This window comes from Falco naumanni, chromosome 1 (genome assembly GCF_017639655.2).
Source record: "Falco naumanni isolate bFalNau1 chromosome 1, bFalNau1.pat, whole genome shotgun sequence".
In the NCBI taxonomy this organism is placed as follows: Eukaryota; Metazoa; Chordata; class Aves; order Falconiformes; family Falconidae; genus Falco; species Falco naumanni.
This window is the reverse complement of record NC_054054.1, coordinates 39672980-39699813: the sequence shown is the minus strand read 5'-3', so window position 1 is coordinate 39699813 and position 26834 is coordinate 39672980. Positions and strand designations below refer to the sequence as shown.

Genomic DNA, 26834 nt, shown 5'->3' with positions numbered 1-26834 from the left:
CTCGGCTCGCCCCGAGCATCCCCCGGCTCAGCCCGGTACTCCGCAGCATCCTTCGGCTCGCCCCGAGCATCCCCCGGCTTAGTCTGGGTACCTCGCAGCATCCCCCGGCTCGCCCTGAGCATCCCCCGGCTCGCCCTGAGCATCCCCCAGCTCGCCCCAGCCCGGCCCCTCCACTCCGGCCGTGCCTCCAGGGAAGATGCTCAACGTTATGGATTTCTCCTGCCCGGACCCGCTTTACTCCAAGTACGAGGAGAGCTGCGAGATGAAAACCGGAGACCTGCAGGGCTTGGGGCAGCCTGAGCAGCAACTTCTGGCAGAGGCCGATTTCCTCGGAGGTAAGGGCAGGGGGGGGAGCCGGGCGGGGATGGAGGACCCTGCTGGGAGTGATAGCTGCAGCCAGGAATCGGGCATCTCGCTCTCCTCTGCCCCCAGCCTGCTCCCAGCCCGTGGCTGTGGGTCCAACAGTCCCCCGTAGCCGAGGGAGAGGGTCGTGCCGGGAAAGGGAGGTGAAGCCCAGGGCTCCCTCTGCGGTCCCGGGGACACGGCTAGGATGGGGACTTCGCAGTGACGCAACATCAGCCTCCCGCTGTTCCCCTGTATCCCGCCCCCCACACCCCCCAACAAGCCCTGCATCCCTTCATCCCTCTAACCACTGTCCCCTCTGTGTCCCCAGGTGAGCTGCTGGACACCCCGATGAGCGAGGGGGCAGTGGATTACCCCCTCCTGGGCAGCCAGCCCTCCCCTTCGCTCAGCTACACCGGCAGCTTCTTCATCAAGGCAGTGCCAGAGCATCCCCAGGACCAGGAATCCCTCTTCAACCTGATGTCAGGGATCCTGGGCATCTCCCCCTTCACCTCCTCTGAGGGCCACCAAAGGCACCTGGATGCTCTTTACCCCTGTCCCGAGGTGGCTCAGAGCCAGCTGGACCTTTACACTGCCTGCCAGCCTGAAATGAACGGATCCACCCAAACACCCTTCCCGGAGCAGGGCTACAGCAGCTTCCCCACGGCAGAGGGTACTCCACCCCTCCAGGCACAACCCACCTTAGGAAACACCTCGCAGTGCTTCTTCCAGCCCAAGCTCCTGGACAACAAGCAGGACATCAAGCTGCCCTCTGGTTCCCCACCCCTGGACAAGTTTAAAGCCTCCTGCACCCAGTGGGAGCCCATCACCCAGCATCAGGCCTACTTGCCCGCTGGCTACCATTCTCCTGAAGCCTTCCTGGCTGGGGAGAGTGGCCAGGGGCTGTTCCACCCGCTGGGTTCCAAGATGGAGAGCGTCTTGTCCATCAGCTGCCAGTCAGAGCTCGGCAGCCTGGCAGAGGATGCTGCCTGCTTTGGCACCCATCTGGGCTTTGGCTGCGAGCCAGAAAACTTCCCGGCCCATGGGGACTTTGCCGACACCAAGATCCACAACCTCCCTCCTCCATTAATGCCGGAGTTCAATGCTTCCATGGCCCAGCCCGAAGTCCTGCCGGGTCTGATGAGCTCTGCCGAGCTCCTCCATCCTCACCCCTCACCCTCTGTCCCCACCACGGACTTTTTGGGCCACCCCACCTCTTCCTCCATCCCTCCCCTGCTGCCCACCAACCCTCCTGCCTTGGCTGAGCCCAAGAAGAAGACTCGCCGGACCAAGTGCTCTTCCAAATGCTTCTGCCCGAAACCCCATGAGAAGGCTTTCGCCTGCCCAGTGGAGAACTGTATCCGGAGCTTCGCCCGCTCGGATGAGCTCAACAGGCACCTCCGCATCCACACGGGCCACAAACCCTTCCAGTGCCGCATCTGCCTGAGGAACTTCAGCCGCAGCGACCACCTCACCACCCACATCCGCACCCACACTGGTGAGAAGCCCTTCTCCTGTGACACCTGCGGCCGCCGCTTTGCCAGGAGCGATGAGAAGAAACGCCACAGCAAGGTCCACCTGAAGCAGAAAGCCCGGACAGAGGAGAAGCTCAAAGGTTTGGGGTTCTTCTCAGTGGGTCTCTCCTTCGGGACACTGTGAAGCCACTGAACATTGGGAGACAGTGTTTCCCAAGGTCCCCTGAGCATCTCACGGGAGAGCCGGGGTGGGAATATCATTCTTCTGGGGTGGCCCCTGAGAAGATGACGACAGATCAGGCCATGCCGGGGAGGAGAGGGCCACACGGGAAGCAGAGGTGATGCTGTGGTGCTGGACCGCTCGCTGTGGAGGTGGGATGTGGCAGCTCTGGCCGCCTGGAGCCATCTCCAAACTGCAGGGACTGAGTCATTTTTATAGCTCCTGTTCCAAGGAGGGGAAAGAAAAAAACATGTACAGAAAGAAATCACCACTGAGGTGGGGGTTTTATATACCCAAACCCATGGACATCCTGCGTTTGTAGCAAGCTGACTGTGATTTCCCCTGCCAGCACTTTACACGATGCTCCCGACTGGTTATTTACCAGCCGGCACAGTCGGGGGCTGCGGCTGCACCGGTCCTTTCTCCCGAAGGAGAGAGATGCTGCCAGGCTTTGGCAGCTGGTGTGTAACGGTCCCTTTGGAAAGGTGATGTCATTATTATTATGATTATGATTATTATTATTATTTTCCTGTTTGTAAAAAGAAAAAGCATCTATCAGGAATATTAGAAAATTGTGTCTATTTTTCTAATTAAAAATTTGAGCTTATCTAAGACCATGCTGGGGTTGCTCTCTGCCTTTCAATCCCATGTAGCAGCCAACACCAGGAGTATTTCTGTTGTGTTTTTGACCTCTAGCTGCCACGGATGGGGAAAAAGGTGCTTAAATAATGAGCAGGGAGAGAAAAATCAATCAGTGCAGCAAGGGGGTTGGCGATCCTCCTCCTGAGCATCCCCAAATCCCCAGGATGGGTGGCTCATTCTGGGAGAAGGATCTTGTCCTGGAACAGAGCAGGGAAGGGACACCTTCTACAAAAAGATGGATATTGCTCTGGGTTTATTCCAATGGGGCCGAGCCCTGGAAGGATCTGCCCTACTTGGATCCAGAGCTGTAGGGTCCACTGTGGGGACCCTGAAACTTAGCCCAGAGCCCCCACCCTCGGCTCCTGGTCCCCCATGGGGTGCAGATGCCTGGCATGCCCTCGGGCAAGCTTCACCCACAAGACATGGGGTGAATTACAGCCCTGCTCCTCGTTTTCAACCTGGCACATGCCCAGGGCAGGAGATCCAGGCACCATCAGGCAGAGGCAGCCAGGCAGGATACAGCCCCCTGCGAAGCTGAGGGGGGGTGTTTGCTTCCCTCCCTTTTGGTGATTTGAATGGTTGAGAAATGCCACTTCCCTTCTCCTGGGAACAACCAGTGGCCAGATGGCACTGGAGAAGATGTTGCAGCCTAGAAGGTGCCACCAATAGCAAGAGCCTCCCTCCTCTGGTGGTTAAAAATCAGTTAAAACCATACAAGCCCAAAATCTCATCCTTCTGATAGGAGATGCTTGCTCGGATGGGGCTCACTGATCTTTGGTTTTAATTAATCAGGAGGAGAAGGTGCCTGTGGGAACAAGGGAGCTGGGCAGTGGGGATGGACTGTCATATCCCTGGCTCAGGTCTCGGCAGCTGTCATCGATGCTTGGGCATTTTGGGGATGATCGGCCTTTTCTTGCAGAGGGAGAAACTGAGGCAGGAAAGGGGCACGGTTGCAAATCTGCTCTCTCTGACAGATTTTTCCCCCTCCACCTTGGAGAGCCTTGGAGAGAGGCGATGTGTCCCCCAACCATGTTATGGAGGAAAGGGAGGGTCTCCCTACCTCACCCCCTCATGTCCGCCAGCCCTTTGCTGGCATGTGGACTGAAGCATCCCAGGGCTAAACCCCAGTTATACCACTATCCCGGGAAAATCTACTGCCCCACACCGAGCTTGCTAGGGGGTGGGAGGACCGTGTGGAGTTGAGTGGAAAGCTGGGCAGGGGACACGGGGTCCCCAAGGGCTGCTAGCAGAGATGGGATGAGGGAAGGAGCCAGAAGGAAACCTGTTGAGAGTGAAATCCTAAATGACTCCTTGGACCTGTTCCTAAGAGCTCAAACCTCTGATGGTACCCAAGGGTGCTCGTGTCCCTCAGGTGAGCACCCAGCAGCCCCAAGCACTGCTGGCCCCAGCAGCTGAACTATACCATGTGTGTGGGAGCCAGATCCTGAGCAAGGACCACTCTGTGGGATGCAGATGACCCCAAGCACCAGAAAAAAACCCCACAACTTTTCCAGGGGGACACCCCAGATATCATTAACAAGGAGCTCAGCACCCGTGTTTCCTTTGGAAAGAGCCATCTTTTGGGCACCTTTCAGTGGGACATCAGCTCTCACCGGGCAGTAAACAGCCCTGCTTTCCCCTGCGCCGCTGGCCATGCATGATGCATGAGATCTTTATTAATACCCCTCTGAAAGTGCATCTATTATTGATGCTGAGCCTGAAAGCTCTGCGGAGACACCCGGGCTCGAGCCTTCACCCTCTGCTCCCCGGGCCACCACTGCCAAGCGAAGAGAGCACCTACCACAGCAGCTGGGTGCAGCTGCTTCTGGGGTGGGATGGGACTGAGCACGTTTATAGGGGGGGAGGATCAGTGGCACCCCAAACCCCAGGGCTACACTGGGGTGGGGACTTCTCCCAGGCCGGCAGCATCCTGGGCCAAATGCTGCTGTCTGCCCCCATGTCCCCATCAGAGACAAGAAAATATGTCAGTGCTGGATGGCTTTGACACTGGGGACTGAGCTGAGGGGCTTGGGGACCACATCAGGGCCAAGCCAGGGACCAAGCCAGGGTGCTCGAAGACTGGATCAGGACCCAGCCAGCACCAAGCCAAGAACAGGATCAAGCCAGGGTGCTCAGGGATCAGATCAGGACTAAGCCAGGGACCAAACCAGGATTAATCGGGACCCAATCAGGACCAAGCCAGGGTGCTCAGGGAACGTCTCAGGACCAAGCCTGGGTCCTTGCAACCGTGGTAGACCCAGGATGGGGAAGGATAGCGCAGGTGCCCAGGCTCAGCCACATACCCCATGCCAGCTGCTCTCCTGGGGGGGATGCTCTGGGATGATCCCAGCCAGGAGCCTGCCAGGGCCAGGGACTGCGCAGGGTGGGCTCGGGGGGCAGGGGGGCTGCAGGATGAGGCCGGCGGGCTGCCGCATGGCAGCAAGGCCCGGCGGAGGACCCGCGGTGTTCGTGGGGAGACAGGCAGAGGGAGCTGTGAAGGAGGAAAGCGGCAGAGAGAAGCAGTCCGGGCTCAGGCTGCAAAGGAGGAGGAGGCGGCTGCTAGCGCTTGCCCTCCCTCCTTCCATCCCTCCATCCCTCCCTCCCTCTCCCCTGCCTTCACCATGCATAGTCCCCCCTGAGCCCTGCAGCGCCCGGGGACCCTCCGTCCCCAGGGTGCCCAGCAGCCTTCACCCTCCCACCGCCCCACCAGGGCCTTCAGCCTCTGCTTCCTTCCTCCTCCTTCTACTCCTACTCCTCCTCCTCCTCCCATAGCCACCACCCTCCCTCCTTCCCTAGGGCCTGGCTGGCATGGAGGTGCTGGCTGCAGGGAGCCGGATGCTTCCCGCGGCTCTTGCCTCCTCCTTGGGCTGCATCCCTCCTGCCCAGCATCCTTCCTCCCCGACAAAGCCCTGAGCCGCTCAGCAGCCGCCTCCTTTGTGCACGGGAGCGAGTGTGCGTGCTCTGTCCCCCCAGCCCGGAGCCCCCCCGGTTCCTTGCCCGGTGGTTTGCCAGTGGGGAAGCCGGAGAGATGCTGCCCTCGCCGGAGGATCCAAACGCGGGAGGTCGGCGGCCAGAAGCAGGTATGGGGCGAAGCGGGATGCTGCGCTGGGGGCGGGGGCTTGTCCCCAGGCTGCTGCTCGCCCAGGGGCTCCGGTGAGCAAAGGGGACGCAGCAGGGACAAAGCCACCGCCAGAAGGTGAGGAGGGACCCGCTGCTCCTTGCGCCAGGTGCTGGGGGGCTAGGTGAACCCCGGCTTTTCATGCCCTCCTCCCACAAGCCCCCTGTGAGTCCTCCCCAGCCACTCTCACCCACCGCGGGGCCCCCACCCCGCTGCAGCCTCAGCCAGGGATGGATGGGGACCAGCAAGCACACGGCACCAGCAGCATCTGCCACCCTAGCAGCATCCACCACCGCCACCCCTCTTCTCCATCCCCCCTTCCCTCTTCAAACAGGCAGTGGAGCTGCCTGCTGGTAATTTTTTTTAAATTTTTTTTATTATTATTTTTTTGGGGGGGAGGGAAGGAAAAATGTTAAACAATGCGAAGAAAGGATCCATGATGAATCGCAGGTAGTGGCACTGAAACAGCCCAGGGATGGGTTTCACCGGCTGCTGCAGTCTCCCGGCGGCCAGGAGCATTTCCCGGCTCCGGATGCCTGTGGGTTTTATTAGTGTGGCCGCCGTAGTAATGACTCCACTAATAATTTCCTTAAATCCTGGTCATTGCTGGGTGGGTGGGATGAGAGGAGAGGTTTTGTGGTCAGGGTAGAACCTGCCCAGGATGGGGACTGGGCGATGTGTGTATTCGGACCCGCCTGGGCCAGATCCTGCCTTGGCTTATGGCTGAGAAATACAGACTGAGGCTGATCGGGTACCCCAGGAGACATGGGCAGCGATCCAGGCCTGAGGGATCAGCGGCACGATGCCGTGGCCACATCCCTACGGTGGAAAAGCGCTTTCTCATCCCATCGGCAGCAGCCGAAGTTGCCAGCTGTGCTTTGTGTTCGCCAGGTTTCATCCAAGCTGGCACTGGTGGTCGCCCAGGTGGGGTTGATGTGCAAGGGTGCATTTTGTAACGACCTCAAAACACTGCCAGGCAGTTCCAGAAATCCTCCCAGTCACACCTGATATTTATTTTTTGCATGGATTTCTTGCCTTTACTGATTTTTCCCTAAGAAATGGTTTCCCAAACCTCATGACCTGGTTGTGCCCTCCGAGAGGGATGCTGAGCCGTGGGGGATGCTGCCCTGGGGATGAGCATGGATGGAGGGCTCAGTGCTGGTTTAGTGCTCACCAAGGCTGGTGGTTACGGGGCGCAGGGGGCCTCGGAGGGGTTTAGGGTGGTGGGAAGAGCCCTCTGTGAGGTATTGCAGAGGGATGAGCAAGGGATGCTCCCACCCATGGGTGCCCTCAGTGCTTTGGGGTGAAAGCATTGCAGCAATGTACCCTGACGTCTGCTCGTGCCTCACAGGCTGGAGACCATGGTGACCTCCCAGGCTGGATTTTTGCTGGCTTATCCCATTTCACAAGGGTGGGATTCCCACCCCCCTGTGATGTCATGCGTGATAAAACCAGATCCTCATGGGGACCCTCCCTTGCCTGGCCAGGGGACATCATGCATCAGACAGCGTAGGGGTCCCACAGCCCCAGAAGGGGACACTATTGAGACGTAACTCTTGGAGATGAATCCTGCTGTGAGGCTGCATGGGCTAGTAGGAGTGGGTCATCCTTTGCTTGGAGAAGGTGGCTCCCAGCAACCCAGACACTGTGCCTGGGTTGTCCCCTGGAGACCCCTGGCACTGCAGAGGCTCGTTGCCTGGTGGTTGGGCAAGAAAGCACATGGGTCACCCTTCTGTGGCAAGCTCAGGGCACATGGGGAGAGACTGCCCATGGGTTGTCCACCTTCATGATGGCTGTGCTCCCAAATGCTTGTGCACCTTCCCAAGGCGGGGGGACCTTCCCAATGGTTGTGGATCTTCCTAAGGGCTGCACACCTTTCCAAGTGTTGTGGATCCTCCCAAGGGCTGTGGATCCTCCCAATGGTTGTGCACATTCCCATGTACTGTGCAACTTCCTGAGCATTGTGCACCCTCCCAAGGGTCGTGCATCAGTGAGAGGAGCACAGGACGGTAGGATGGAGGCAGAGAGGGGACAAAGAAGAAGGATCAAGGAGGGACTTTTGGGGACCCACTGTCCCTATATCACTAACCCCCCTATCTCTTCCAGTGCCTGGCACCGGCCGATGTTGACATACCCCCCAGAATTGCCGGACCCCCCACGTCCATCCCAGATCTCTCACCCCGCCATGCCCCAGCGGAGCCACAGCCCCACCTCCCGGGGCTCCCCAACCCCTTCTGCCTGCCACCAGTCCATCCATCCCGCGCCATGAGCAGGGCTGTGCGGTTCCCCTGCATTGGGGCACATAGCTGAGGGATGGCCTCGCTGGACCTGCCCTACCGATGTCCGCGGTGTGGGGAGCACAAGCGCTTCCGCAGCCTCTCCTCGCTGCGGGCGCACCTGGAGTACAACCACACCTATGAGACTCTCTACGTCCTCTCCAAGACCAACAGCATCTGCGATGCTGCCGTCTTCCCCCTGGCCACCGATGGGGCCCTTCTGACACCAGCCGCCCGGCGGGACTACTTTGAGAGCACCTCCTTCCAAGGCAAGGACCAACGCTTCTCCTGCGACCTTGTCCCCGCTGAGGAGCTGGAGCCGGCCCCATCCTCCTCCCCCTCACCCCGCTATGTCCACGAGATTGAGATCCCACTGACAGAGATCTTCACCCGGGGAAAAGCCGTGGCACCAGCCCCCACACCGCCAGCCACTATGGACGCTGCCTATGAGGAAGGCTTGGCCCGCCTGAAGATCCGCGCCTTTGAGAAGCTGGAGGTGGACAAGAGGCTGGAGAAGCTGACGGAGGAGGTGGAGCAGAAGATTGCCTCTCAGGTGGGCCGGCTCCAGGTGGAGCTGGACCGCAAGAGCTCAGAGCTGGAGAAGGCTAAGCAGGAAAGCCTGCGGCTCAGCCGGGAGAAGCAGGAGCTAGAGGACCGGGCATCTGAACTGTCCCGCCAGGTGGACGTCAGTGTGGAGATGCTGGCCTCCCTCAAGCAGGACCTGGTGCAGAAGGAGCAGGAGCTCACCCGCAAGCAACAGTGAGTCCTTTGCCCCCTCTCCCAGCTGCAGGGTGGGGGGAAATTGGTCCCTGGTGGTGAGCCCTGATGAGTCCAACACCACCACCAAACCCTCAGACGAAGTGCTAGGGGACAATCCCCTTGGCAATGCCCAATGGCATCATCTTGCATCAGGTTTTGCATCTTCTCCCAGACCTTGTCCCAGAGCCACCGGTGCCCCCCAGGATGTGGTCAAGCTGGGGATGCACATGGCCATCATGCTGTCCTGCCAAGGGAAATGGTGGTGACCATGTTCTAGAGCCCATCTCTCATACCAAAGAGTGTCCCCCCAACACCAGGGCTGGGCTCCACAGCCCCATTGGCCAGCCCTATACAACCTGAGCCATCCCCTCAACCTGTCCATGGTCATAAATATGAGGGAGGCTACCTTGACCATGCCTGATTCCAGATTTTTCTCCCAGAAGGAGGGGGGATAGCCCATGCAGTATGACCTCCATTTGCTGTTGGGATTGTGGCACTGTCATCTTCATTTTCATCCTATGTTCCCCACTCAACAACCCCTTCCCACCCTTCCCACCCCAGTGCTACTCCCAAGTTTCCCTCCAGCCAAGCACTGGGACATTTTGCCCATCAGTGTTGCTCAAGCAAACTAGACCTTGTTCCTCAGGAGTTTCTTAGCAAAGCTGGAGGTCACCACAGGGTCCAGAAAGTCAGTGAGGAGAGGTTACTGGGGGACAGTCATGGCTGGGCTGAGCTGGGAGCACTGGTGGGACTCCTCAAGGGCTTGTCTTGATCCCCACCATTCTCAGCAAGTTCATTAATGCTTTTGACTCCAAAATGACTGTGGCTCAAAAATGAGGGTCACAGGATTTGCTGGTGGGGGTGATGGTCCTGGGGTGAGGAGTGGGATGATGCTGGAGCTGGGTAAGGGCAACACCTCTTGGTTTGGATGCATGCATATGGGACAGGCAATGGTGGGGATTGCGGGCTGCCATCAGCTGCCTCCTGGGCATCTTGGGGGTGCGTGGTGGCAGGATGAGGGCCCCAGACTGGAGCAGAGCCTGGAGACACGTAAGACAGGGCAGAGAGGGTGACCATCGGGTCAAACGTGTCTTGTTCGGTCCATGGTGGAGCTTGCACACTGCTACCACCTAAGAACTTGGGTTTACACCCCAAAACTACCTCCTGACCTTTTCCTTAGAGAAACCCTCCTGCTTCTTCACTGTCCCCATCGGTCCTCAAACTCCTCCAGCCAGAGTGACAAAATCACTTGCCAGGTTGAAGACAGAGCGATGAACAGGGATGTGTTTTTCTTAGATGTGGGGAAATCATTTGAAATCATTTTCCTCAGCAAATCCAGTTTCACCCTTCCTCAAGAGCAGGGGTCCTCAAACTACAGCCCGCGGGCCAGATACGGCCCCCCAGGGTCCTCAATCCAGCCCCCGGTATTTACTGAACCCCCCCAACTGCCCCCCTGCCGGGGGTTGGGGAGGGAAACCAGGCAGCCGCAGATGACTGCCTGCCACTGCATCCACGCGCCGGCCCCCTGGTTAAAAAGTTTGAGGACCCCTGCTCAAGAGCAAAACATTGCCCGAGACATTTTCCAGCCCTGCCAGCCCCACCACCATGAGGCCGTTGTCCCCATGGGGGGGGCTTATTTGCTTCTGGGTTCCGTTTGCTTTGCCGGGGGTGTTTTTCCACCCAGTCCATGAAGATGAGAGAGATGCAGATGATAACCACCAGCATCACCTTACACTCACTGTGCCAGCACCCCATTTGCCTTCCAAATCTCCTGGGGCCTCTCGCCAGGAGCCTTCCCAAATCGTTACTGGGGAGCTCCCACTCTCACTCTGCAAATGACAGGTTGGGAGGCAATTAATTGGTAATTAAATGGCAATTAATGATCAGCAATGGGTATTATATCGCTAAGGGCTGCCCGCTCCCTTTCCTTCATGCTCCTGTGCAGATCGGTGTGGCTGGGTGTGCGCAGTCGGGTGTGCACAGTTGGGTGTGCACATGACAGACATGCAGAGCTGTGTTGTGCATCTGCAGGGGTTCACGGATGCTGATGGAAGGTGTGAGAGTGGTTGTGCATGTGCGTGTGTGCACCATCAACCGTGCAAGTGTGCACGCAACCAACTGTAGGTGTGTCTGGGGGTGTATGCTCATGATGCTGCCTGTACTTGTGTGCCAGTTGTCTCTGGCTATGCGTGTGTGTCAGGGTGAACATCTGCATTTGTGTTTTCATGGTGTTTGTGCATGTAAGGGTGGCTTGTGCATGTGCGTGTGGTGCACTTGGGGGTGCGCACGACAGCTCCGTGTGTGTGTATACCTGGGCGCACACATGTGCGTTCATGTGGCACATTTTCAGGGGTGTGATGGCTACACATGTTTTCAGCACGTGTGTTTGCAGGGGTGCGAAGGCCACATGTGTTTTTGGGATGTGTGTGCCTGCAGGGGTGTGGTGGCTGCATGTGCCCACGTTTTTGGGAAGTAGATGAGGTCAGTGGGTGGGTGCGTGCCTGGGTGCACGCATGTGCAGGGCAAGATGGGGCCGCCTTGGGTCGCTGGCATGGTCCATCCCAGAGCTGGCCACATTTTGGGGATAACATCTCAGTGCCTCAGCAGGGCAAACCCTGCCCATTCACAGGCTTGAAGCTCCCGAGCACCTGCTAATTAATATGTTAACGAAGGAGCCAGGGCCCTGCAGCCACTGGGCTTGACTTGGTATGGGGCTCAGCAGGGTTTAAGGACTTCAGGCTGCCCTTAGGATCTTTAAGTCTGCCCCAAATGAGGCAGGGTACCACTGCCATCCTCCTCCATCATCCCGCTGTACCATCATCATCATCATCCTCCCTCTTCTCCATCATGCTCAGGCATCACTGATGCCAGTCCTGGGAGTGATATACAGCCCAGCAAAGGTGCTGGGGATGTCGTCTCCCCCAAAACAAGGTGCTGACACCCACCCTGCATGTTGGGAGCATCCCTTGGCCACTGCTCTGCCCTGAACTATGCCGAGGAGCCATCTGGGCTGGCACAGACCCAGATCAGGCTGGTGATGGGAATGGTCTGGATGTGCACAAGCATCCTGGACCCCCAGCTTGCAGAAAGGGATGGAGGTGCTTAACAGGGGCAGGTGGGAAGTGATTGGAGTGTCACCTGCTGGTCCCTCCACGTAGGGAGGTGCTGCAGATCGACCAGTTCCTGAAGGAGACAGCCGCCCGTGAGGCCAACGCCAAGGTCCGCCTCCAACACTTCATCGAGGAGCTGCTGGACCGGGCAGACCGGGCCGAGAAGCAGCTCCAGATCATCAGCAGCAGCTGTGGCACCACCCCAAATGGCAGCCTGGGACGCTGTGGCACGCCGGGGGCCAAGGCTGCCGGCCGACTGGTACCTCCGCGAGCACAGGCACGAGCACCCCAACAGCTTTGGGCATGCACCCGTGTGGCATCTCTGATGGCTGCAAAGGGTTCAGCGGGGAGGTGTAGGGCCCCCCATCTTGTTCCTGTGTGGGGAAATGGATAATCCTGGGTGGGGGGATCCCAAAAAGAAGTTGCTTTTTGGTGGGTCTGTGTTTCCATGGCAAGTGTGGGCAAGGCATTGGCATGATGCTGGAGATGCTCTCTGCATCCCACTTGGGTGTGGCCTCACTCCAAAATGCAGCTGGCACTGGGTGGGTTATCGGGGTCACCTTCCCCAGCTGCACAGCCCACATTTTGGGTTTTGCCACGTTGGCTTCTCTTGTTCCATCTCCCCACAGAGAGACCGGCACCCGGGGCCAGGGGCGGCCGTGCATGGTCCTTACGGCGTATCCAACCAGCGCTCCTCCTCCAGCACCGGGTGAGTCCCCTCTCCGTGCTGTCCATTGGGGATTTTAGTGGGATGCTCATTTTTTGGTGGGCAAGGGGCTGATGAGAAGGAGACGCACACCCCGGCAAGCACTGAAGTTGGACATCCTTGTCCCCTAGGGCCTCAAGCCGGGCAAAAGCTGTGTCACAGAGCTCGGGCTGCTATGACAGTGACAGTGCAGAGCCGTGCCCCACCGATGACACCGCCGACGGGCATCCCTACGCAGCGCGGGACGGCACCCGGGGCTCAGGGCTGCGCCGGCAAGCCATCCAAAACTGGCACCGCCGGCCCTACCGCAACAGCACTGAGGGCGAGGAGGGCGACGTCTCCGATGTGGGCTCCCGCACCACCGAGTCGGAGGCCGAGGGCTGGGAGCCGGAGGCACCTGGATCCGCTGGATCCCGACCTGCCGGCAGCTGCCGGCTGACAGGTGAGATGGCACCTGGCTCTTCTGGTGGGGTGGGAGGTGGGGAGGCTGGGAGTTGGGGGATGGGATGGCTCCTGGGCTCTGCGGGGAGCATTCCTTCCCCTCCTGTCTTCCCTGGCCACCAGTGGCAACTGACAGTGCGTGTCCCACAGCCAGGACCGAGGGGGCCGGGGGCAAGGGGGGCCGTCTGGACAGGGGCAGCCCAGGCCACTCCAGCGAGGTGATCAGCCCTGAGATCCTCAAGATGCGGGCAGCTCTTTTCTGCATCTTCACCTACCTGGACACAAAGACCCTGCTGCGGGCGGCTGAGGTGTGCAAGGACTGGAAGTTCGTGGCCCGGCACCCGGCTGTGTGGACACGGGTTCTGTTGGAGAATGCCAGGGTGTCCTCCAAGGTACCGGGGATGGGGGTGGCACCACTAGGGGTGACAGCTTTCTTCCAGAAAGGTGAAAATGCACAAGCATCTCACTTGTGTGGATTGTCATAGAATCATAGAATTGCTTAGGTCGGCAAAGATCTTTAAGATCATTGAGTCCAACCGTTAACCCAGCACTACCAAGGCCACCACTGAACCATGTCCCCAGGCACCACAGCCACATGGTTTTTGAAGACCCCCAGGGATGATGACACCCCCGTCCCCGGGCAGCCTGTGCCAGCGCCTGCCAGCCCTTTCGGTGCAGAATGTTCCCTCACACCCAATCTCACCCGCCCCTGGCGCAACGTGAGGCCATTTGCTCTCGTCCTGTCGCTGGTTCCTGGGGAGCAGAGACCGACCCCCCTGGCTACAGCCTCCTGCCAGGCCGTTGCAGAGCCACCGGGTCCCCCCCCAGCCCCCTTCTCTCCAGGCTGACCCCCCCCGCCCCCCCAGGCTGGTGCCCCAGCCCCTGCCCCAGCCCCTGCCCGGCTCTGGACACGCTCCAGCCCCTCAGTGTCTGTCTGGCCGTGAGGGGCCCAACGCTGAGCCCAGGCCCCGCGCGGCGGCCCCACCAGTGCCCAGGGCAGGGGGACGGGCGCTGCCCCGGCCCTGCCGGCCACACCGTTTCGGACACCAGCCGGGACGCTGCTGGCCTCCCGGGCCACCTGGGCACGCTGGGGGCTCATGCCCAGCCGCTGCCGCCCAGCCCCCCCGGGCCCTGTCCCGCCGGGCAGTTCCCAGCCCCCTGCCCCCAGCCCGCAGCTGCCGGGGGCTGGTGTGACCCAGGGGCAGGGCCCGGCACTCAGCCCTGGGGACCCCCACCCCACCGGCCCCGGCCCCTCGGCCTGGCCTGCCCGGAGCCTCTGGAATGTCCCGCCATTATGGCCATGGGAACAGAGGTGCTCACAGCGGCAGGCACGGGTGGCTGGATGCGTTACACTTCACATGTGCGTGTTTGTGGGTGTGAGCTCACGTGCACACATTGTCAAGTGCTTTTGTGGTGACACTTGTGATTTTGTTGCACACACTCCTGCGTGACCTCATATGTGCATTTTCACATATTTATGGGAGGGGGGGTATGCAGAAATGCATATGTGTGTGCACAGATCTGCCCAAAAAGAGCTGAGTATGGGTGGCACGGGGCATGCTGAGTGTGTCCCCCTCAGTGACGGTCACTCCTGTCCCCCCAGTTCCTGGCCATGTTGTCTCAGTGGTGCACCCAGATGCATTCCCTCACCCTCCAAAACCTCAAGCCACGCCAGCGAGGGAAGAAGGAGAGCAAGGAGGACTACATGAAGAGCACGCGGTGAGTCCCCGCATCCCGGGCACCCTCCCACAGCAGGAGCTGCTGTTCCTCAGAGATGACAATGCTCCATGAGCCCCAATGTCCTGTTTCCACTGATGGACATTCATCGCACACCAGCTCCTGCTGTGGATTTTGGGCATCCTGGAGCCACAGATCCCCATGGGACATGTCACCTTCCTGGGGTGACCCCAGGGCAGCCATAAGGGAGTGTGCCCATGCCTGACCCTGCTTCCATCCCCCGGCAGGGGCTGCCTGGAAGCCGGGCTGGAGTCCCTGCTGAAGGCAACAGGCAGCAACCTGCTCATCCTCCGCATCTCGCACTGCCCCAACGTGCTGACGGACCGCTCGCTCTGGCTTGCCAGCTGCTACTGCCGGGCCCTGCAGGCTGTCACATACCGGTAAGGATGGCCACCAGCATCCCCACCTTGCCCATGGGGACCATGGGGTTCCCTGGCTGGGAGAAAGCTGGGAACATCCATGGGATGTGCTGGAACTCCTCTGATGCCCATCCCCATTCCCTGTCAGAATACAGCCCATCCAGCCAGATGCAAAGGATCCACCTTTCCATGTCCCCAGCCCAAGCAGCAACCCCAGTATCCAGTGTCCCCAGTGCAAGGTGTCCTTGCAGCTCTCATCCTCTACTGGCATGTTCCCATGCAGATGTTTCCCTTCCAGCTCTATTCCCATCGTTCTGATACCGATCTCATCCCAGCTGGAAGTGTGACCAGGGTCTTGATATGGGGACACTGGTTTATGTTAGAGAAGGGTGAAGAAGAGGTGCACCAACACCGGGGCCCAGTGAGGTCCCACGTGACTGTCATGCCCTGATGAAGCTTTCTAATGGGGAGAAGAGACCTCAGGATCCCTCTGCCCTGAGAGGGAGGAACAGCTGTGCCATGGGACTGCTAAGACCCAACTGGGAGACCTAGCTGAAGGTCAAGGACACATGATGGTGTAGGTTCTGGAGGAGGCCACAGGTCCTGGAGGAGATCACTGACTGCTCCTTGGTTTTGGCCACCTTCTGAAGAGGCTCTGCCTCCTGTGGAGACAGGATTTACCTTTCCTACATACTCAAAGAGGATGATTCTTCCTCTGCTGCACCCTGCAGATGACCATTTCAGCCTTGGTGGCCATTTCACCTGCATCCCATGGGTGTCCCCATCCAGCCCAGGATGGAGTCCTTCAGGTGGGAAAGCACACCCAGCTGGCTCCTCTGTTGTGGACCAAGTGAGCTTAGGCATGGCTCTGATCTGGGGATCCTACACCATGAGGCAGCCCAATGCTGCTAGGTTTAACCCAAAGACTCCTCCATTGACCCTTCCAAGGGCATTACAGCAAGCCCAAGCGCTCCTGGTGCGTTGCTAACCTGTGACTCTGACTCATGCTCTAATTAACCCGCCACACTCGCAAGGGGATCTTGGCAGACTTCTTCAGTGGAGATGTGTGAAACACTGACAATAACACCCATCACTTATTTTTAGGCTTGCCTGAAGTTTTGAAGTAGGTAATTTAGAGTGAGGAAGCACGGCCTCAGTCTTCAGGAGGCAGCCTGGTGCAGTGAAAAGGCCAGGGTCCTCTGTTTGGTCTGGTGGCATCACAACATCTCTTCTCCATTGACTTGGTGCTGGGAACTGATGGCATTAGCAAAAGCTCCTCTGAACCAGCAGCACAAATGCCAGGTGGGCAGGCAGTGTGACTCGTGACAAACCTCCACCTCCACCATGCCCCTGCATGAATCCAGCAGCATTCCATGAGGACTTACCTCCCAAAACACCAAGGAGGAGCCCACAACAGTGACATGTGGCCAACAGCCACCTACAGTTGTGGTGGCACAATTGCAGAGCTGGTACGGAGGCCATGGAGAAGACGCTGCCCTTGGCTGGAAGTTACCACCCATCAGCTGAAAGGTCCTTACCTGGCATCTTCCCCAGGCTGGGCAGGTGGCAGGTGAAACCAATCCAGTGGGATCTGCAGGGATGTTGTATTTGCTCTGCAAGGGTACACGGCCTGGCAATCTCAGTTCAATCACTTGCCACCTTTGCATCTGGAAGGCTTCTGCCTTCACCTCCAACCTCACCTTCAACCACCAACCTCACCTTCAGCCTTGCTTCATCTTCAGTCTCACTTTCAACCTCACCTTCTTCCATTTTTCTTGACATTGCACATCCGTAGGCACAATTCCAAATAGAAATGCCTTCAGCCTACCTGCATGGGTTGGTGTTGGGACCGTCTGTTTCATGGACAGGTGGTGGGTTATCAGTAATGACCAGATTTGTCTGCACCCCGAGGTGCAGAGAGATGTAGTGGCATGGAGGCTGCTGACATAGCCCCCGGGGTGGCATCACTGCTGCTGGGGGCCACCACATGTCCTCTGTGTTGTTCCAGGAGCTCTACGGACCCCGTGGGTCATGAAGTCATCTGGGCCCTCGGAGCAGGTTGCAGGGACATCATCTCCCTCCAGGTCGCACCTCTGCATCCGTGGTAAGAATCATGTCAGGATGAGTGTGAGGGGCACCACTGGGCTGGAAAGAAATTGAGTGCCAGATCCAGATTTGCTTGGGGAGTGGGGAGGTCTTTGTGGGATGAGGCTGGTTTGAGAGACCAGGAGCTTAGCCCCATCTCTCCCTGCGAAGGCTGGGAGCTGTTGGGTGTAGGCACGTATGGGCCGAGTGAGGAATGTTTCCAGGGAGGCTGCTAACACCAGAGATGAAAGAGGAGCCGTGATGGGTCTGGTAGGCGACACTGAACATCAAAGGCTTGTCTGAGCTCCTCACTGCTCATACAACAGCAGCCGTGAAGGGCCTGGATGTTTTTAAAAGGATGTTGAGTCGCTGCTTAGGGAGATGACTGCAGATGCTCTTGCTTTGGAAAAGCATTCTGGGGGCGTGAAGGTGCTGGTGGATCTCCGCCCCACAATATCAGGGTGCTCAGGAGTTCATGGCTCACAGAGCAGGTCACCTGGCTCCTCACCTCCGTGCCATGGGGCTGCCTCCTGGGCATTTCTTCTTGTCCTGGGATGTTTGTTGCAATGTCATGTCCCTTGTCAGCCTGGATCAAGATGTACAGAGGGGGATGTCTCTTAGGAAGAGAAGATGTCAAGTCCCTGATGACTCGTTTCATCCCTAGGGGAAACACCATATGGCGTGTAGGGTTCTCCACCTGAGCCAGAGGTGCAGGCTCCTGCTGCTGATTTGATCACTGCAAGTAACGGAGTTCAGGGCCTGATTCAGACCTCCAAAGGTGGAGGGTTTGGGGCAGAGGGACTCAGAATGCATGAACGTGCTCTGTCCTGATTGCAGCAGAGCCCAGGGTGGTTGCTCAGATGGAGACACCTGCTCTGGAGACACCTCCTTACAGTGTCATGACCCCCAGGCTGGTGAGGTGGGAAATGTCCCCATCCCACGCCACTTGCAGGAGTGTTCATGGGGTGAGGGGCCAAGATTTTCTGCCAGCCCTCCCCAGCTCTTTCTTCTTCATCTCCCCAGCCAGCAGCCGACACGTTTCAGCAACCGCTGCCTTCAGATGATCGGCCGGTGCTGGCCGCACCTGCGGGCACTGGGCGTTGGAGGGGCAGGCTGCGGCGTCCAGGGACTGGCATCCTTAGGTAGGCAGCTCTCCTCGGATGGGACAGGGAGAAGGGGACCTTGCTGGAGGCAGGGTATACCCCTAGGAGGTGCCTTATGGGGAGCTTCTCAATGGAGAAGCCCCCACCCCAAGGACCATGGGTGCACCCTGCCCCTCCTTGCTGCCACCCATCCCTCCTACCACCCCTTTCCCATCGGCTGTCCTTATCTCTTCCCTGTGGGGCATTGATGGCGGGTGCTCTGTCCTTCCAGCCCGAAACTGCATGCGGCTTCAGGTCCTGGAGCTGGACCACGTGGCAGAGATCAACCAGGAGGTTGCAGCAGAGGTGTGTCGAGAGGGGCTGAAGGGACTGGAGATGCTGGTGCTGACATCCACTCCGGTCACCCCCAAAGCCCTGCTGCACTTCAACAGTGAGTAGCAATGCATTCCATCGTCCATTGGCCATAAGGCCACCAAATATTCAGATCCATGAACCAGACCCTGCCTTCCAGCCGCTCCCACAGGAACCCACTGCCAATACTGGAAGGTGCTGGGAGCTCTGTGGTGGAAGGTTTCTAAGAGGGCATCCAACAGCACCCTGCCAAGGATGGGTTAAGAAGAGCTGATCTTGCCTTGGGCCATAGGGAGGATGAAGACACTCCTTCCATGCTCCCCCGCTGTGTAATAGAGGTCTCAATGTCTGTGGCACAGCTGAGTTTGGGGTCACGCCATTTGCCAGGACAGGAGCTCCTGGGGGAAAGAGGTCTGCAGCCAGCTGGAGGGTCTATTTGAAGTGCTGTTCCTGGTGGTCGTGGCACATGGGACTGTGGTTGGACTTGCAGGGAACCCATCCCTCTGGGTAGAAGCCTAAGGGTTTCCCAAGGAAAAGGCAGGACTGCTGATTTGGGATAGGACAATCAGAGATCATCACATAAACCATCATCCTCCCTACAGAGGTCTTGGTCACCAAAAGCAGGCCTCCTCCATCTTCAGGGTGAGGTATCCCCAAATGCCTAAGGCCTTGAGGAGCACTGGGTGGGTGTTAGGCTCCATGCCAGCTGTGGGGAGTCTGCCTGCCCCCAGCTATGGAGAAGCCAGAAGGTATCTCTGCCCCCAGGTGTGTGCCGGAACCTCAAGTCCATCGTCGTGCAGGTAGGCATCGTAGACTACTTCAAGGAACCCCACAGCCCTGAAGCCAAGAAGATGTTTGAAGAAATGGTGAACAAACTCCAGGTATGCCAGTCCCAGAGGTAACCCATGTGTCACCAGCCCCACGTCCCTGTGGAGTTTGGGGACAAATTCTTGTCCACTGCTGTAGTCCCTCAGTAGAGAATATTTTAGCTCACTAGGGACATCCTGAAGGCTCTCTCCCCTTCAGACACACATGCCCCAGAGGCTAAACCAATATCTAACGTGCTGTAATTCCTTCCCATTGCTTTAACCAGGACTTTCTTCTCTGTGGGTCTGTTCCCCAGGGACAGAAAAGGGCTGTTGCCTCCCTCACAGGGCAACTTACTTGCTGAACTCTGTGAAGTGACTTAAAGTCCACCCATGAAAGCAGAAATAGGGTTAATTTTAGTTAAAGCTGAATTGCAGACGTTGCTTGGCTTGCGGTGCTCATCAGGGCTTGGGCAGTCCTTGATCTGTTCCCGGTCTCCAAGGCAGATGTCTCCATCTGCGTCCAAGGGGAGAAATAGATGTCTCCATTTCACTTTATCCTACTTTTAACTTCATCCTGCAGCAGGTTGGGCTCCCGTCGGGTTGTAAGGTGAAACTCTGATGAAATGCAGAGCAGGACATGGGGATGGAGACCCACCAGTGCAGTCAGATGGGGTCAGTGAGATTCCTGCTCCACCACCAAGACCTGACATGGGAATAACAACAGGCAGCGAGACCCACCCACAACCACCCCAGGCTGGGGGGCACCTTCAGACACAAGCCCTTTTGGAGGGGCTCTCCTTGTGTGGCTGCCCACCACCACGCTGTGCAAATCCCACGTGTTGATGTTGTCTGCCCCAAACTACTACCGTGCCCTGGAAACTGTGGTTTTAACCGAACAGAAACCAAATCCAGAGCTGACTTCAAGGGCATGGAACTAGGAAGTGTTGAGCCAGTCCTGCAAGGAAGCCAAGGAGGGTTGGGACCTGGGTGGACCCCTTCCCATGGCAGGGATTTGAGATGTTCTCCCCTCTCCCTCACCCACCCCATGGGGCAGTGGGACAGCTGGGTCCAACCCACCAGCCCCACTCTCTGCTCCTTTTCCAGGCCCTGAGGAAGAGACCCGGCTTCTCCAAGATTTTACACATCAAAGTGGAAGGAGGCTGTTAGACCTTCAGGGAACCACAAAGCACATTCCCTCCTCCGCCCAGCGGAGCCCAAGGCCCCGTGAAACCAAACCCACTGTCCGCCGCTCACCCGCTGCCGGACCTGGAGCATGGAGACACCGGCTCATGCACAAAGAAACCCCAAAACTCTTGCAGGCCTTAGTGACTGGCAGCCAGCGCTTGTCCCCGGGGCCAGCTTGCGGGCGAGAAGGTGCTACTTAAGGAAATTTTTTGGCTGCCCAAAGAGGCAGGGCTACGCTCTTCCCTGGGAGGGAAAATGGCTTCAACATCCCCCCACCCCCACTGTGGCTGCTTATTGCCAAGGATACTTGTTTGGGGAATGTCTTTTTCTTCAAACTTTGTTTCTGGGGGAGTGGGGGTTGGCCTTTTGATGGCATGGGAGCTGAGGATGGCTCAGCCCATCCCCATGGGCTCCATGCAGACCGCTGGGCTCGGCGCCGCTGTGTCACAGCTGGACCATCCCCATCCTCTCCGTGGGATGTTGGAGGTGGGAAGGGGACATTCCTCCAGAGGAAACAGCGCCTAGCATTCTGGCACGGTTTCGGCTCATTTTCATTTCATTTGTTGAACAGAGGGACACCTAAACCTGGGTAAATACTGCCCAGAAACCAGCAGCCACGACAGCACAAGCCTGGATGGCAGAGCTGCATCTCGGGGGCTGTAAGAGCCAGAGGACACCAGGAGAGTTGATCGCTCTTCCAGACGTCTCCAGCCTCACCTCCTCTCCACCCAAACCTTCCTGCCAAGGCAATAAACCATCTCCAAAATCCTCATCCACCAGGAAACATGGGTCATGCTTCTGTCTCCACCACCATCCCTCAGAGCAAGTTGCCCCATGTGGAGAGAGCGACTGGCATGGGACACCTACATTTGCCATCTCATCGCCTTCTTGAGCAGCTTGGAGAAACCCTGGCCAAAATGTCCTGAAATCCAAAGCTGCTGGTGAAAGCACCAACCCAGCTGCCCTGGTAGAACCCTTATCTATGGCCACGGCTGGTTTTTAATTCTGCTTCTTTCTTCTGTCTGTCTTCTGCCTGCAAGGACATCATAGCCCCTAAAACACCCTTCTTTTTCCAAAGGAAAAGGCCTTTGAAAGGCATCCAGCAGGGTCAGGCATCTCCATTCTCCACCCTGGGGAGAAGGTGCCAGGAGGTGCCCACGCCATGGGGGACACCCATCACAGACAGCACTGCCAGCAGCAGGGACACACCAGCCTTAACGGCAGCCCCCTGCCACCTCCAGCCCCACCCAGGCGTGCTTGGACCCAATGTGCTGAGCTGAGAGGAGCCAACTGGGAAAAGCAGATCTAGGCAGTTTGTCCTCTTCTCTGGACCTTCGTCAGAGGTTTTGGTGCATGTTGGCCAGCATAGCCATGAGGAGACAGCCCTTCCCATGGCATCTCCCCTTCCTTCAGCCCTTCCGGGGGTTGATGGCCTGCCATGGAGCATCCCCCCTGGAGAGAGAAGGCCACAAACCCATCCTGGTGCCATCTTCCTCACCTACGACACGAGAGCTGCAGACCTCAGCCGATGGCTCCCAGCATGCCAGCAGCCCGTGGGGACCCTGACAGAAAATAAAATTGATTCCAAATCGCTGAAGCTGGCGGTGGGCCAGAGGCAGCTCCTGGGTCTCCAGCCCCAGAAAGCACCTCAGGAGACCATTTCATCCACCCCTCATCCTGTCTGTGCTGTCTCCTCTGAAACCCGGTAGGGTTTTTTGGCCATAACCCCTGGGCTGAAGCACCTCCGTTCCCCCACTGACTGCAGCTTTCCAGGAGGAGGCTGCTCCCTGTATGCACAAAATGTGGGACCCAAAAAAAAAAAGCCTGTGAGAAACTACCACGTCCCACCATGCCCGCATGGGCAGCACTGGATGAGCTCTCTGGCACCAGGGGTGAGCTCGCTGCCACGCCCACCACGGGTTTACCTCCACCACGAGGAGGCTGGGATACATGTAATCCAGGGGCAAGAGGAGCAAGGGATGCCCAAACCAGCAAAAAAGCCCCACCCAGCAAAGCCACAACCCACTGGGGACCACCCAGCCCCATCCCACGAGCGTGGTCCCAGCAGATATGTCACCATTCCAAACAGTGCAGAGACTTGCAAAATTCCTTTAAAAAAAAAAAAAAAGAAGGAAAAAAAAAAGTAAGTATTTATTTCTATAAAGAAGGAGAGAAAAAAAAGATTTTAAAGGAAAATTATATACTCAGCATGTTTATACACTCTATGCTTAAAGACTATTGTGTTGGAGAGTCATGTCTGAAGACTGAAGGTGGCTGCTCCAGATTTGCTGCATGTGCCTGGCCCCTCACCCAGCTCTTCCGGGTCACGGGGACGGTGAGGATGAAGTGACAGAAAGCAGGGGGAGATGCTGAGGACTCATGGAGAAACCTTCTGTGCTCGCCTTTGAGGCCGGAGTGGCTGCTGGTGCTGTCGGTGGCATGGAGCACGGGTGGGTCTGTGACATCCCCTTCCTCCCACCGCCGTGAGGGTTTCGTAAGTCATGACAGGACAACCTCACCTGAATTTGGTGCTTTGGGATGTCACTGAGACCAGACCAAACCATCTGCCTCCCCTTGGGGCATTCCCAAGAAGTCCAATTTCTGGCTTAGCAAAGCCACGTTTTTACAAAAATCCTGTGATGACACAAGACCTTGAGCAGGTTCGAGGATTAGAAGATGGAAAGTGAGGGGGGTTTCCCCATTTTTCCTGGGTTTGGATGAGTTCCTTTCTCCTCCTCCTCCTCCTCTTCCTCCTCCTCAGCTGGGGATGATGGTGGCTGGCAGTGTGGCACAGGCTTGGTGGTAACGAGAGCCCTGCGTCTCCCTGGCTCTCCCGGTGGCTCCTAATTGGCCAGGTTGTTCATGGCAACAAGCTCATTAACGGCTCCGTATTCCTTCCACTGCGATGTCATATTGATGGTTTCCCTGCTGCTTTCCCTCCCCATCCCGCTGGCACATGGCCCCGTTGGCTTCCCCACAACCCCCCATCACGCACCCCCATCCCTACAGGATGCTCAGGCCATAGGATTCACCACATCGGCCGTGGGGTTTCAACCCGATTTCCTCTGATAATGGAGATGTGCAGAAATACCAAAGCCCCTGGGAACGCCTTGAAATCACACAATGTATTTGGGTGCTGGTAGGGAAGGGACTGCTGCAGCATGAGCTCAACCCCATACTAGACCCTAGAGAAGCCCCAGAGGGGCTCTGCGATGACAATCCTCAGCAAAAGCCAGGGCACAGCCACCTGACCCAGGGTCAGCATCAGCGGCAAGCTTTTACTCAGAGGTCATGGTGGTGGCCAGATCTGGCAGGGGCTGGATGGATAGTGCTGCCAGTTCCTGCCACACCTGGTTCCCACAGGACCCGTTTTGGGGAGATTTATTCCTTTTCTAGGGGATTTGCCCAAAATTTCCCCATGGCCAGCGCTCACAGTATTCCCCTTCACTTGAATTTGGCTGCTGGTCAGGGATCTGAAAAGGAACACCACCAGCAAAACCCGCTCGGGGGCCAAATTTATCCCAAATCCCTGATTTTCTGTTTCATTATGTATTGGATTTTGCTCGACATCCATCGCTCTGAGCCCCCAGGAGCTGGGGATGCTCTGGGGACCAGCTGCCTCCTCCTGCTTTCATCCCCACGCCCCCAGTCTGGGGGGGGGGTCGAGGGGTGTAAGGGCCTGAGGCAAATGGGAACCCCAGGCTGATGCTGTCCAAGGAGGTTTTTTAAACCTCTTTATCAAGCAAAGGCAAGAAAAACATACACCACCTCTTGCCGGGGTGTCGTGGCCCCAGCTGCCACCCAAGGCACAGTCATGGCTGGGTCTTGGACAGCTTGTTTGAATCCTCCAAAAGGCTCTGAATTTGGTAAAAACAGAACAAAAACCAAAAAAAGGAAAGGCTCTTGAAGCAGTTGACAAACGTTTTCTCTCAGCATTTAGAGGAGCCCCCACCGCAGGAGCCAGCGCATCGCTTCAGCCTCTCATTTTGGGTTAAAAATCAGCAGGTTGGGGTGGAGCAAAAGTATTTGGGAATAGGTGCCAAAAAAAAAACCAACCAAAAAAAAGAAAATACAAACCCAAATCAGGGAGCGGGTTGATTTCAGCAGCTGGAGGCAGTGTGTTGTGACCAAAGCACCGCGGGGTGTTGTTGCGAGGTGATCAGTGGCGATGCACCACCTTCCCCGTCGGTGGGAGGCAAAATAATCCCCGCAGTGGGTGCAAGCGTCCCTCCTGCCCCGAGGAAAAGCCGCTGCACGTCCTTCCCCAGTGTGCAGCAGCAAGGAGAGGAGGGAAAACTGCCCGAAAGCAGGAAAAATTTTCTAATCCAGCCTCGGGATTGAGCTCTGTGGAGTCGGGGTGGGGAGGAAGAATGAAGCAGGTGCAATGGTGCAGGGGGGTGGGATGGCTTTTGGGAAGCGAGCACAGTGATGCACACTTGCTTAGAGATAATCAGAGGATGCGCTCCACACGGGGAGAGAAAAAAAAAAAATATATATATATATATATACAGGAATCGCAATCGTTTCCCTCAAGCGCTTCCCAGCAGTGTTTGCTTGGGTACAAGCTCAGCCCCAGTGGGTGATTTCCAAGGGGCCCTGTACAGCAACCTCCCCCCTCCCAAAAGGTAGCCAGTTTGCCTCCTAAGTTATTTTTTTAAATCTATATAAATTTAGGTCTATTTTAGTCTTTTGCAGCGATGTGCCAGTGTCTGGAAGAACCAAACACCCCTTTCCCCTCCCCCTCCCCGCCCCAGCCCCACAGTCCCTTGATGCTAAAGCAGGTCCTCAACGCTCCACCTGCCGGAGGAGGACGCTGCCCTGGAGGAGGGGGAAGCAGCGGGGTGGGGGTGCAGCCCGAGGTGGGGGTCAGGGGGAGGCTCCGGGTGGTTTTGTCGGCAGCAGGGTCCAGCGGGCGAGGCGGGAGCTGCTGCCCATCGGCCGTGGGAGACTGTGTTTTTAGCACTTTGGTTGGTACTATCACCTGTAGACGCACTTTGATGTTGTTGCTTTGAAACTTTGCCGAGTGTAAACAATGTGTATTTAAAGAATTACAAACAAACAAACAAAACCCCAAGGTGTGTAAAGAGCTATTTTATGATTCAGTGTTGAATAAAGACTCTTGAGATTCAGGTGGGGTTTTCACTCTCCCGGGGACCACGCTAAACCCAGGCCAGTGCCAGCCAGCTCCAGCGTGAAACCAGTGAGACCAGGTGCTTTTTGGGGCTTACTGGGAGCACCCCTTTCTCCTATCCCCCTCTCCCTGCAGGCAGAGGGGTCTTGGTTGGGGCAGCCCCACAGGGCACTGGGCCAAAGCAGGGTACACGACAGCATATAGGGCACAAACATCGCCAGATTAGCTAGGGGGCAAAAAAATCTATTTCTGAATGGTCCTGGGAAGGAAAGGAAAAGAAAAAAGGGGGTGAATTTCTAGTGGAGAGGCCTGGCAGCTGGAGGATTCCCAGTTCCCTGTTTAGAACCAAGCAGTTAGGAATCAGTTTTACAGGTTGGAGATTATCAGAGCAAGAGCTGGAAACCAGCTCCCCACCCGGCTGGGGAGGGCAAGGGTGGCCCTGGGTGCAGGGAGGTGGGACCTGGCTTCAGGGAAGATGGGGTGGGACACCCAGGAGAGGCAGAGACTGGACCTTGCTCTATGAAGGAAGAATATTCAAGGGAAACGCAAAGAAAATGTTCTGGAAACCCAGCTGGAGTGCTGTGTCCAGCTCTGGGGCCCCAGCATAAGGATATGGAGCTGTTAGAGTGGGGCCAGAGGGGACCACGGGGATGGTCAGAGGCTGGAGCAGCTCTGCTGTGGGGACAGGCTGGGAGAGCTGGGGGGGTTCAGCCTGGAGAAGGGAAGGCTCCAGGGGGACCTTAGAGCAGCCTCCCAGTGCCTGAAGGGGCTGCAAGAAAGCTGGAGAGGGGCTTTTTACAGGGGTGTGTAGTGGTAGGACAAGTGGGAATGGCTTTGCACTGAAAGAAGGGAGACTTAGATCAGATATAAGGGTGAAATTCTTCCCTGTGAGGGTGGCGAGGCGCTGGCACAGGCTGCCCAGAGCAGCTGTGGGTGCCCCATCCCTGGCAGTGTCCCAGGCCAGGCTGGAAGGGCTTGGAGCAAC

The 26834-nt window shown here is 57.5% G+C and overlaps 2 protein-coding genes across 2 annotated transcripts; both read left to right on the top strand.

Annotated features, from left to right (window-relative positions):
* Positions 1-196: 196 nt before the first annotated feature.
* Positions 197-2522, top strand: EGR4 (early growth response 4). Its single transcript, XM_040582362.1, has 2 exons — positions 197-335; positions 674-2522. Exons 1-2 carry the CDS (start codon positions 197-199, stop codon positions 1999-2001), a joined length of 1467 nt encoding a protein of 488 aa, XP_040438296.1. The 3' UTR covers positions 2002-2522.
* A 2777-nt stretch (positions 2523-5299) lies between these two features.
* FBXO41 (F-box protein 41) lies at positions 5300-25552 on the top strand. Its single transcript, XM_040590714.1, has 13 exons — positions 5300-5759; positions 7904-8832; positions 11991-12219; positions 12572-12651; positions 12780-13090; positions 13240-13481; positions 14693-14808; positions 15054-15206; positions 17194-17289; positions 18294-18412; positions 18645-18803; positions 19490-19605; positions 20638-25552. Exons 2-13 carry the CDS (start codon positions 8111-8113, stop codon positions 20698-20700), a joined length of 2406 nt encoding a protein of 801 aa, XP_040446648.1. The 5' UTR covers positions 5300-5759; positions 7904-8110; the 3' UTR covers positions 20701-25552.
* The last annotated feature ends 1282 nt before the right edge of the window (positions 25553-26834 follow it).

Excerpts from the sequence above, each read along its gene's own strand:
- EGR4 (XM_040582362.1), top strand. The coding sequence starts at position 197 with ATGCTCAACGTTATGGATTTCTCCTGCCCGGACCCGCTTTACTCCAAG. Across the intron at positions 336-673 it reads AGAGGCCGATTTCCTCGGAG|GTGAGCTGCTGGACACCCCG; the intron begins GTAAGGGCAGGG and ends CTGTGTCCCCAG.
- FBXO41 (XM_040590714.1), top strand. The coding sequence starts at position 8,111 with ATGGCCTCGCTGGACCTGCCCTACCGATGTCCGCGGTGTGGGGAGCAC. Across the intron at positions 8,833-11,990 it reads GAGCTCACCCGCAAGCAACA|GGAGGTGCTGCAGATCGACC; the intron begins GTGAGTCCTTTG and ends CCCTCCACGTAG. Across the intron at positions 12,652-12,779 it reads CGCTCCTCCTCCAGCACCGG|GGCCTCAAGCCGGGCAAAAG; the intron begins GTGAGTCCCCTC and ends CTTGTCCCCTAG.